This window comes from Hemicordylus capensis, chromosome 1, assembly GCF_027244095.1.
Source record: "Hemicordylus capensis ecotype Gifberg chromosome 1, rHemCap1.1.pri, whole genome shotgun sequence".
Taxonomy (NCBI): Eukaryota; Metazoa; Chordata; class Lepidosauria; order Squamata; family Cordylidae; genus Hemicordylus; species Hemicordylus capensis.
In genome coordinates this window covers 123,598,889-123,611,481 of record NC_069657.1, presented here as the reverse complement: position 1 = coordinate 123,611,481, position 12,593 = coordinate 123,598,889, and the positions used below count along the sequence as shown (strand labels likewise).

General features: G+C 39.5%; 1 protein-coding gene across 15 annotated transcripts in view; it reads left to right on the top strand.

The window, feature by feature from the left end:
- PLEKHA7 (pleckstrin homology domain containing A7) overlaps nucleotides 1-12,593 on the top strand; it is a 279,805-nt gene that overhangs the window by 166,976 nt on the left and 100,236 nt on the right. For 12 of the 15 annotated variants that reach the window (XM_053309494.1, XM_053309520.1, XM_053309478.1 and 9 more), the window contains one exon: nucleotides 11,662-11,840. In XM_053309494.1, coding sequence (XP_053165469.1) covers nucleotides 11,662-11,840 — 179 coding nt within the window. Of the gene's footprint in view, nucleotides 1-5,999; nucleotides 6,020-10,152; nucleotides 10,375-11,661; nucleotides 11,841-12,593 lie in introns of those variants that run through there. The other 3 variants (XM_053309575.1, XM_053309565.1, XM_053309459.1) reach the window with 3 other exon arrangements.

Below are 12,593 nucleotides of genomic sequence, written 5' to 3'. Positions count from 1 at the left end.
TATGGAATTGGTGCATTGCTCAAAAGATACATATTGTGGCCATCCACATAAGGGAAGAAGACAACATATTGGTAGATACATTAAGCAGATCACAGATCTATGCAACTTCAGCAGCACATTTGTCTGGAATAAGATACAAAGACATATGCATGACTGCATCTTGGTTTTCAGACCAGACCTTTATAAAGCATTATGCTTTGGACTTTTGTTCTGCTGCGGTAGCCAAATTTGGAAGAGCAGTACTTAAAGGGGTGCTACAATAGCTTGCAGCTCCCACCTCCATTGAGGAAGCTCATAAGTTTATGAGTTTGAGTTGTTTGAGTGTCGTTGGATTACTGTCCACATAAGCAGGTTGCTTACCTGTAACAGATGATCTCGTGGTGATCCAATGACATTCATAAAACCCTCCCAGCCATCCCCACTGCAGAGATAGATGGGGTGGGGGGGAGAGAGAATTGTCCGCCAACAGAAACTGAAAGGAGGATGCCAAACCACCAATATTAATAGACAACGAGCAAGCACAGCCGGCGGTTGGGAGTGTCTTGAGGATCTAAATAGTTTTACCCGAAGTGGTCTGCACAGACGCAGAAGCCATTATTTATTAATGTTGTTGGATCACTACCAGATCATCTGTGACAGGTAAGCAACCTGTTTTTCGGATTCCTACTAATTGTAGTTTGCAGTAACCAGAACCATGGCAAACTGTGGTTACTGTCAACCAGGAAGCCCTCAACACATTGCCAGTGGACAACTATGCCATGATGGGTTAGAGTCGTATTCTGTTTCTCTATTTGAAAAGCATAGCAAACTATGGTTAATAGAATCTATACTGATTTTTACAAGTGAAAGATTTATATCAAACCAAAAAAGACATTCAATACAGGATACATATTAAAACGTTACAGATTTTTAAAAACAGAAACTGGAATGTACTTTTGACTATTATTTTAAATAACAATGGTATCCAAGTTTTGTTTTAGAACAAAATTTTGCTGTACAGGATACTCAATTTTTCTTATTACAAATATAACTGGCATTTTTTTAGCAGTAATCCTGTACAGTATGTGCTTATTTCTATCTAAATTTATGCTTTAATATGTTTGAAATTTCAGTTGGAAAATAAATTCAGTCAAAAAAAATACATTAATTTCTTAAATATCCAGCAGACATTTGACTCCAAATTTGTAACTTGAATGTTCAGTTTGATGCTGCAATATGCTGGATGTGATAGCCCAATATTAAAAGCCATTTAAAAATCATACTGCTGGCTTAGCCTGAGATAATTTAAGATTACCCACATGTCTATTTAAGGCTATTAACACAAGCCTATTTAAATATGTGCTGGATGTTATAAGTGCTATTCATGACTGAAGCCTTAAAAGTTCAAGACTTTTACTTTACTGTAAATTTGAAGTATTAAGGGCTACCTTTGTTTTTCTAAAAAGAGAAACCTTTTCTCTCAAAAAATACATTGAGAATTTTCACTATGATTTAAAGATTATTGCAGTGTAGACTAGGACTGTGAAATAGCTGAATGTTTAGATTATGCTTCATGCAGCGGTGTAGTGAGGGTGGTGGCCTGAATGCAGCAGTCACCACACCACCAGCCCTCATTTCCCCTGGCCCCATAGCCACCACCTCCATGGGTTCATCTCTCTCTCTCTCTCTCCTTGTTTCTTCACCTCTTCCCCACAGGCTGTCACTGCCACCACTGTAACAGCAACGGCAGCTCCAAGGGTTGTGACGGTTCAAAGGCTTTTCTTGGCCACACACAATAAAAATGTCACGGCTGGACACACCGGGCCCTGATGTTTTGTATAGTGCCAGTGGCCAGGGAAAGATTTCAGGCTGCTGCCCTGGGTCTTGGAGCTTTAGGAGTAGTTGTGATAGTGGTGGCATCTAATGCTCCAGGAGCCACAGCAATGACTCCTAAGCTTTCCCCGGCCACTGTGTACGATAAAACATCATGGCTGGGCAACAGGCACTGGCCATAATGTCTTTAAAGGGCCAGAGGCCAGGGAAAGTGTAGAGGCTTCGGCTGCAACTCCTAAAGCTTTGGGAATCACCACAGAGGAGGTGAGTACATGGGTGGAGGGGACTAGTGGGCTAGGAGCAGGGGAGAGGCAACCAGAGAGGTGGCCCCTGGCTCTGAGCAGCTTGTGTTCCTTGAACATGTCTGCTTAATTATAGCTCCACTCCTGGTTTCATGGACAGACAATGACTCTGACAAGGAGCATGCACACGTGTCATCTGTGCACTCAGGGGGAAATAGTTTGAAGAAATCTTCTTGCTGGTGGTAATTGCTAGTTAAGCAACTATTGTGCCAAACCATATATTTTCTTCAATAGCATCTTATCAAATTTGTATTGCCTCAAAAATCCTTCAGGTGAAAGCTCCCTCTGCCCATATAAAAGTCTAAACAAGTCCACCAATTAGACATAGCTATGTCTACGTCTAATGTCTACCTATATCTATGGCTACATCGTAACTGGATTCACAGAAATGGCCATTTGATGCTGTTCCTAGAAAACCTACCATGGCTTATCTTATTTAAATTTGTTGCTGTTTGAAAATATTCCATTTGATCTTTGATCCTGGGTTTACATTCAAGACATCTGACCCATTCGCTTCAGTGCCAAACTGTGTATCACTATTTAGAAAACGGCATTAATAAGGTCTTATTGCAATGCCATATTCTTTCAGCTTCAAAGTACTAAGAGCTGTGCCTAATCAGAATTCGGTCACCCATCAACTATGAAATTTTGTCTTGATATGTTCAGTGCTGTTAAAATGCAGCTGAAAACAACAAACATTATGAGAACAAGCGCACATCTTAAGGGAGGAAATCTACTAGAAAATAAACATAGAAAATAACCCTGTCATAATAACTTTAGCTTACATATATTGGGAGGAACTGAGAGAATAAAGTTCTGGAATCCTTCAGAGTGAGACCTGTGTCTATCTCTTCCATTGTCATTATTGGGACATAAAATTGCTTAATTTTGATTATATTTATATTGCATATGATAATTTGCATGCTGCTTGCATAATAGTCTTGATTCTAGTTCCGAACCCATAAATGTATGCTAAGCAAAAAACAGTGTACATGTAATACTAACCATAATTGGTTCCAAAACTGGGGGAGGGGGTGGAACTTGTGAACAAGCTGCTCCTCCCTATGTAATGTATGAATGTGCAATACTATAACTTGTTTCTCTATCAGTTATTTGCACAAAGTCAAACTTCAGAATCCTGGAACGTGCAATTTGCTGGGAAACTAAATTATATATTTATAATTTCATAGATACACATGTGTCATGACTCTTCAGGGTGATTGCCTTAAGGGGAAACGTTACATCCAAATTATCCTCCCAGGACCTTTCCCAGACGGCAGGCTTAACCGTGGGATTAAGAGGGGGTATTCTTCAGTGAGATACATGATTATCTATTAACTGCATATAATCACTATTAAATTAATTTGAAGAAACCTTGGGGCCCTTCTCATAGGGCTGCTTTGATGTTCTTCCTCTGTTCCTTGCTTCTGAGTCAACATGCAGAAATTGGAGGAAAGCCTTTCCATCCTGAGCATTGGGCACTGGGGAAATCCATATCCCCACTGCCCCAAGAGGAATTCTCCCAACATTCCCAATGAGCGCCCACCCACCTTTCTACCTCCTCTCACCACTTGCTTTACTGGCATTACCCCAGCCAGTAAAGCAAGTCTGCATATAAATAAGCAGCAGGGCACTTGTGTAAGAGCAGCCATCCCGCCCAAGCCACGCACACCCTTCTTGCGCTATATTTACCTCTCTAGCAGCAGCAGGGCCTTCCCATTGCTGCTGCTGTGGCGGCTCCATGCGCTCCCAGCACTGGGCTTTGCTTCTCACCACCACCTCCTCCTCACTAGTTGAGTTGCTTCAGTAGCTGTTTCCACCACTGAAAATCTCACCTATAGTCCTGGCTGCTTCCCCTTTCTCCTGTGCAAAGGATTGCTAATTTTTTGTGTTTTGTTTTTTGGGTGGTGTGACTTCCACAGGACTACATGGTTGGTCCACAGGAAACCTCTCTCTTTTTTGCCCTTCAGGCAGCCTTGCAGAAACTCGACAAGATGAGCTGTTGAATTGCTCTCTCTTCTAGCAGTCGAATTTCCGCAAGGTCACCAAGCATATGTATGGTTGTGGTTTTTTTAAAAGTTTTACAAGCAAAGCTTTAAATTAGTATGGCACCTCCATACATCTCAGAAGAAACATTGGGATATGTCAGATATTTTGAATTAGCACCCCAAAAACAATGTAAAAAGTGAATTTTTTTTACCACCGACATAATGTGGGCTAAGCTCCAATCTGCAGGGGGAAACCCGAATTGTGTATACAGTGCTCCCTGATATCTCGCACAGATGTTGACATGAATCTGGCCAATATGTGTACGCACACCCACCTTCCCTGAAGTGAAGCAAAGAAAAGTTGCCATCTGGGAAAAGCCCAGACAGATTGCCTCTAAGGGTCTATCTAGACATTACATTTTATCTTCAGGAAAGAAATTCTAGCAGAAACAAATACCCAGGCAGTTTATCTGTCTCCCTCCCAGTTTCTTGGGTATAGGTGAAGGTAAAGTGTGCCGTCAAGTCTGTAATATCTGAAATTGACCCTTAGGGGCCTCCTCTCTGGTTGTTGGTCTCTGCTTCAATGCTTCTTTTTCCCCCCTGTATCCTAAGGTCTCGGCTCAATTTAAATTATTTTTCTCACATAGCTTACCAATATTGCATCCAAATTAATGCATGTGAGTTTGATAAACAATTGCTACCCAGATTTATTATTGGCAGTTTGATTAGTATGGCTGCTGTGGTCAACATACATACTGGACAGCAATTTCAACTAAAATCATTCAGACTTCCGTGTTTAAGATAATGGTGCATCCATCATTAGATAATAGTTGTGTTTACTCTTCTATTAAAAGTGCTGTAATAGACTTTCTGTAGAAAAATTGTCTGGCGTCTAAGGTCCCTGCCTCATATTTTGCATTATTGATGCAAATTTATGCAGCTCCTTCTCCAAAATGTTTGTGTCATAAACACTGCTTACAAAGTGAATAAGTGTGTTAATCTATGAAACAAAGCGTAAATATAATGTTCTGATACAAAGTTCATTATTAAACCATTTTAAACATAGAAGCTTGTCAAATTTAATGTAGCCTAACCAGCTCATTCCTTGCTTGAAAAGTAAAGTTAATTTAAAAACTATTCCAGGACATTTAGAGGGCTTTATATTGATTGGTATTGAGTATATTTCTTGCCAATCCAAGAAAATAGACTGTTTCACTTGCAAGAATTGCTAGGATCCAAAGCCTATCCTTTGTATATTACTTGTAATTCCTTCATTTCTGCTCTGCAACCTTGAAATTCAGACCTCAGAGCCTAATATTCTCTCTCATAGTTGGCTTGCAGAGGCATTCAGCACTTTAATCTGTCCAAAAGTAGTGGATTTTGTACACATTTTTCCTATCTTGTGAACCTCTGCACTGACCTAGGTTGGCTGGTCGGGCAAGGGTGATGTAAATAGGGAAGGCACAATGCTGACAGTTACGAAGCTCTTCTGAAACAAATTCAGCTAAATTGGTGCAACAAATTATTCTGTATTATTCCCACTCAAAACTAGAAGTTGATTTGAATTTAAAATTGCTACTATTTCTGACCTTGAGGCTTGTATAGGAGGGATTAAGGGGATGGTATTTTTAGTAACTGAACTCCTAAAGAACTGAGAATATGTAGAAATGTGTGAAAATAAATAATGATGCCTGGTGTTGAGGGGATGGACTTTAAAGTAATTGTTTCATTATGCCAATGTTCTGTGGATTATTTAGGATTCCTGTCTTTTAACTTATTCAACTTTTTGTCCTTGTTTCATCCTTATTGGTATGCTCTTGGGGTTTGCTCTCCATTTCGCCTTCTGTGCAATATGGGAGAAAGCCTGCCTTTACTTCTCCCTCTTCCCTGAATAAGGGCATCTGCATGCATGAATAGGTACCAATATTACTTTTTCATCCCTGTTGTGAATGTGTATGTGTTGTTCCTCAAACTATTGTGTTATAGAGATGCTTAGACATAATTTAAGACTCCACAAAACTCTCCTATGTCTTCCTAGCATTAATTGTCCCCATATTACAATAACACTGTGTTTGTGTTGCCCGTTTGATGTGCTGCTGAGAGATAACCAGTGTATATTTAGATAACACACTATTTTATTTAACCAGCTATACATGCTGCAGATAGCCCTTCCAGTGGTAAGGGTTTGCTGATAACACTGCATTTGTTGCTCTGTCAAATGTTGTGAATATGCTGCTGTATGTGGACATGTGCAATGTGCATTTCATTCTGGCTGCTGCCATTTTATCAAGGTTGTTAATGAAACAGTACACAATAGCTGCTTCTGCTGTATAGTGAGATTATAGCTGTCCCATGAGTATTCTTCTGAAGGTACATGCTATAGTAAAGAGGTTAACCATAGCCAAAAGAATGTACAAAAGGGCAGTCCACCATGTATTAAACTTGGAAGGAAGTGGAGAAGGATTCTTCTTGGGGTTCATATAGATAAAGGATATTCCATACGTACATGGTTTTAAAGCTGTTCTGTAAAAGGAAGTTCACAAAGTACTAAATGTAATAACACTGGGGAAAGTCCTGATTCTGGAAAAAGTCAGCATATGAGTAAGGTTGTTTTTATGAAGCTTTAGTGGTCTGATACTAACTCAGCAATGCTACATATAGTTGGGTTCTGTAGAAGATTTTACACAAGATTAAATGGATTTTGTGCTGTCAAAACTATGTTTGAGTTTCTGAAGCCAAGCGGAAATGATAAATTATCCTTCCGCCTAATCCTTCAACAGGAAGAAGAGACTCTACACAAAGCATAGCCTCTACAGGCTGCACAGGGATTGTATACATTGTTTAATAGGTTGGAAGTCTGACAACCAGATTGTGTCACTTACTCAATATGCTTTAAATATCTGTTCGTTGAAGTCATGCACTTAAATAAGTTGGTTAGTGGGTTGTTTGTTTTTTGCAATTCAGTATTCACACAGGTGAAGAAGTGTTTGCTCTTTGTTGTTTCTACATCCCACCATGTTGTTGTTTCTACATCCCACCATGATCATAACCCTTTGCTTCAAAAAGCCCCTTTTTATACTTTTCAGCTTTGTAAACTACAACTACGCTTTATATGCCACTTCTCAATGAAAATGTTCTCACATTTTGCTGTCCCTTTGTCAAACACAGGCATTAATGTCAGTGACTAACACCCACACTAACACTGCAGTGTTGCACAAGGGGGTCGAGGCAATTTTCTACGCTATCTCCTTCTCTCTGAAGCCCACTCTGCCTCCCCAAAATATGTCCCTGATAGTTGTGCAGCCCTCCAGACATATTTTTGGGAGGCACAGTGGACTTCAGAGAGGAGGAGAGATGGTTGAAAATTGCCCCTCCCTCACCTTGCACAATGGTGCCGGATACATCTGGATGTTAGCCACTATTGCACCAGTGTTGAGCTAGTGTGAGGGTCAGGCAATATATATTTTTCCTGACACATTCTTTTTGACAATCACACTCATTCATGTAGTTCAGTTCTCTTAATTTGTTTTCTGACTTAGCTGTAGGTTTTTAACTGGGGATGCCTTATTTTCTTCCCTTTTCTCTCATTACAAAGATTTCCTTTGTAATCTTACTCTTTTCTTCTTCCCTGTTGGTTGGATTATTTGCTCTTCTCTGTGAGCTGTTTCCTGGCTTTTATCACTGTGTAATGTTTTTCTACTCAGGCCCAGTTGAGACACAACACTAAACTATGGTTTAGCATTACATTCATGAATAGGTGTAAATCTTGGGCTCACTTTTACAAGGGGAGGAAACTTAAATTTTCTGTTCATGGTTTAGAACAAACTTCAGTTTCCGTCTTTGGTCCAAATATCAAAAACTTTAGTTTGTTCAAACCAGTTAGTAAATAATGCTGGATAACAAGCCAGATTAGATTTTGCTTTTGATTGATTGATGCATGTAATCAATCAATCAATCTTTGTTATGGTCATAGATCAGCATAAAGTACAAAGCAAGGCTGTTTTCAAACAGTAAGAGGCTTTTTAATGCCATAATAGGCATAAGAAGTGAACTGCAAATACTGGACTGGAAGTAATGCAGCCACAAAGTTATAAAATTGTAAAATTATAAAAGCTATAAAAGGCATACATAAAAGCATAAAAGGCATAGGAAGCATAAAAGGCGTGAATGATAAAACTGCACAACAGCAAGACTATGAAGTTATACAATTGTACAACAATTGTAAAACTGTTTTATACTAATTATAAAACAGTAAAAGTATGGGACTATAGTGCTGCAGGGCAGGAGGAGGGCAAGTCTTTCAAGAGGTGTGCTGTGTTGGTGAGTGATGAGCATGTTGGAGCTATGCTGGAGAGTCAGGGACCAAGCTCATGCATGTAAAACTAAAGGATGGTTTGGTGGTATGTCATCGGTGTCAGAAATTGATCTCTGGTTTCAGTCTATAACTTCCCATACTCTACTTCCCATATGAACAGTTAGCTGTGGTTTTTAAAATGTATATGCCTGCCAAGCTAACTCTCACTTTCCCAACATTTTAATCTTAGTCATAATGTTTGTCCAAACTTCTTCGCTGTCATTTTTCTTCTGTATGTGTCCTGATATTTTCTCTCTGTGTTCTCCTTACTGTCCATTTTATTTATTCCTCTGTGCAGAATGCATGATTCCTTTGTGAGAATATTCTTCATTTCCACGTCCATCATCAAATGTTTTAAATGTGTAGGAATCAATCAGTCAGGTTTTTATTAGTCCACCAACCATATACAGCTGTTTGGTAACATTACTAAACGTCAGCCTCATCTCACAGAATGTATTTTGGACTGGTTGACTGGAATGCGAGCTTTGCTCTTGTTCCCCTGAGCCTTTCTCTTATTCTCTCGCTTGATGTATTCTGATGCTAATACACTGATTTCCTCCCAGTGTATTTTGAGGCAATGAAATGCAAGCTTTGCTTGCACTGCATTGAATTTCTTACACACACGTGTGCACATGTTCATGTGTGTATACATCCCAACTGGCTAGCTCCATTGTTTCTCTTTTCACGTTTACAAAGTCCTTCACTGCCGTTGCTTATCCTCTGAATCCTTCTACTGCACATGCATGACCTTTCCTCCTATTTTGACTTCAGTCAATCAATCATTATAGGGCTTTTGCTAGAAATCTGTAATTTTGTTGTATGCCTCAGCAATCCCCTCCCTGCATCACCAAGAATCCACTGTTGCCCTATCTATCTATCTATCTATTTATTTACTCACTCACTCACTCATTTATTTATTTATCATATGTATATACCACAATATATTTATATACCATATTTATTTATTTTATTTATTTTATTTCATTAAATTACTATACTGCCTGATATAGAAATGCAAGTCATCCTGTTTAAAATAGGAGAGATGATAGGCATGACTAATTTTAAAAGTCAGGAAATGAATCTAGTTGACACAGTTAAATGTCAAATTTTTAAAAATGGTAAAGATTAGGTTGGGATGAATTAATTATTGTAGATCTCTAACACCCTTTTACTTGTGAGCTGGCATAGGAGAGAACAGCCCCATCACAGTACCATATGGACCTCTACACTGAAAGAAATGCCATAAGATGGACCATCACTATCCCCAAGTATTTCTTTGCACAGAAACACAGATATGTTCCACCTTTACTGGAAAGTACCAGGCTTTAATTCACAAGTATTTTGTCAGACAAGAGGCATCTTGGATGCAAATGGCAATGCAGTAGACCAGGTTGCACACATTGGAGCCTGGAGGAAATGTGAATTATAGAAGGTCTGCTTGATTGGTCTGACTGTATGTTGCAGTCACAGCAGCAGAAGGACAGTGTGGTTGAAGTATGTCTCTGTAAGGGTTCACAGTGTCTATAATGAAGTTGGAACTTCTTTTCGTGAGCATGTCCACAAAATGGGCCATTTCAGACATCACAGAAATAATAGATATATGCCTTTATACCACAGTATTTCCTATAATGTACTAGAGCAGTACTTGTTTTAAGCATTGTGTGCATGCCATGGGGAGATGGTTATGGGGAATAATAGAATGCACACAGTAGAGTGACGCAGCCCTGTACAGACCATGTATCTGCCTATTTTCACTGTATGTGAAGCCTCCCTGTTAGATTGTTACCAGGATCAACTCTTCCATTGTGCGACACTGTTTCATGTTCATTTGCCTTACATGCTGTCCCAGGTGCTTGCAGTAATGGCTGGACTGATGGCAAGAACAAAGACATAAGAAAGAGACAAAGGAACAGGACAGGTGGGATACTGGGCCTCAGTAGCTAGATGAACATTACAGGAAACTGAGCTTCTTTTGGCTTTCTATTCTAATGCTTATACAAGATCCAGGAATACTAGTGTTGGAAATTTGCCAACATGACAGGAGGACTGGGTTTTTTTGCTAGTGATTTTAACTCTCTGTAAACTACAGGGGATTGTGGTTCTGTGTATGGCTTCTTGCTTTGGATGCCAGATATTAGAACTATTGCTGTGGCTGGTCTACAAGTGCAACATCCTATGTAAATCCATTCTTTCCCCTTTTGTGGCATCTCATGAAGTTGAAGGTGCTATGGATCATGTATGTGTGTGTAGCCTTGGTGAAGTAGGTCTGCAGGCAGGGAATGTTTTGCTTTGGCATCATGGGTGTATCCTTCCTTGTTCTTGTGAATGTGGCATGTATGTTGTGCCAGCATAACTTGGTTGTAATTGTGCTGCCATGATGGAATTTTCACTCTTCTTGTTTTCACCCCAAGTCTTTTATTTTCCTTGGTACATTGTTTTCTTTGCTTTCCTGCATGTTGTGGCTACTAGGGGCATGGCTTGTGAACTCACTGCGGTAGGGCAGTGTTCCTTGTGCTACAGCCTATTAGGTCCAAAATGATTGTGCCATTTGTCATCTTTAGGTGTTTAAACAATGATCCTTTTTTTGTAGCAGAATGTTTCAGTAATTTAACAACTCAAGTTTTATTGGATATAAACTCAAAACATTGCTAATTGTCATCATTCTCTAGACTTTTAAAATGAAGCTTTTTAAAGACCAATATATTATATAATATAAAAAATGAAAGTTTCTTTCTAAAAATGCCATTTTAAAATAAATGGATTTCATTGTAAGATTTGCAGCCTGCTTTCCTTCTCAACAGTTTATCTTTCACACAGGGATCCATAAAATATATTGGTATGAAAATTTAAAAAACAAATAAAAGATCTGTTAGTTTGTTCTCTATAGTGTTTGAAGTACATGAAATGCATCAAACAATATGAAAACGTAAAACTACTAGTACAAAGGCTGATTCTATAATGGTATTGTAATAGTATGAAAGAGACACACATTAAAAATGTTATCTATTGCTTAGTGGAAAAAATATAGAATGTTATGTTGGTGCACTGCAGTAACTTTACTAGTGCAAGCTAGAGACCACACTAATTATTTTGAAATCCTGGGCAACACTGTAGCATTTTAAAAAAATATCTATTTCATAAGTATGGAGTTTATACTCTGTTCTTAACAATTATCTGATGCTTCTGTCTCCTTCTGCTCTTACAGGCTGTCCATACAGGCATGAGGGCTTATATTTATAATAAGAGTTCTGTTATTGGCTCTCAGGCAGAACATTCAGGGATGCGCACATACTACTTTAGTGCAGACACTCAAGAAGATATGAATGGCTGGATCCGAGCTATGAATCAAGCTGCCCTTATGCAAACACGTTCATCACCAAAGAGGCAAGTTCAGGAATTTCCATTCATCCTAACTGAATTATATGTCCTTCAGATATCAGTGTGACATGTAAGAAAAAACAGCTTTTGCATTAAAACAACCCTATGTGTTCAATTTTCAGAGATTAGATCTAAATGCCATGTGCAAAAACTGTGTGTCAGGGCATTGTTGTGTAAGTGCTTAGAAGAACTAAGAGTGCTGATGCATCATATAGCTGGAAAAAAGTATGCTAAGCATTGAATCAGCTTGTAGCAAAAGCACACTGCCGTGCAAACAATATCACTGAGTTCAGGGTGTAGGTATAAAAAAGCAAGGAGGGGCATTTGTTCATGGGCCACTACCGAGAGGGGCTGCCTCCCATGGCTTCTCACCCACTCAGGTGGCAGTCCATTAAAATATCCATGTCTATAAAAAAAATAGTCTGGTCATGGCCACTGCAGCTAGGCAATAGGTCACTCTCCCCCTCCCACCTCCCAAACTCACTGGCACGCCATTGGCTGCCAATCTTAGGACTTATCCTATCCAGGAGAGAGGGAGAGCGTGTCATGCAGAATTAATCCATTCTTTTCTGATCTTGATTAGCTGGCTAAGTGCTCAGGCTGAGCCTGCTACTCCCTAGCCTGACTGACAGGCTCAGCAGTGAGGGAAATACTGGCTGATGCACAGCGGTAACCAGCCAGTCTTGAGGAAGGCATGGGGCTGAGACAGAACTTGCTGTGGAGCCCTGGCCACAAGACTTCAGAGCATGGAAGGAAGCT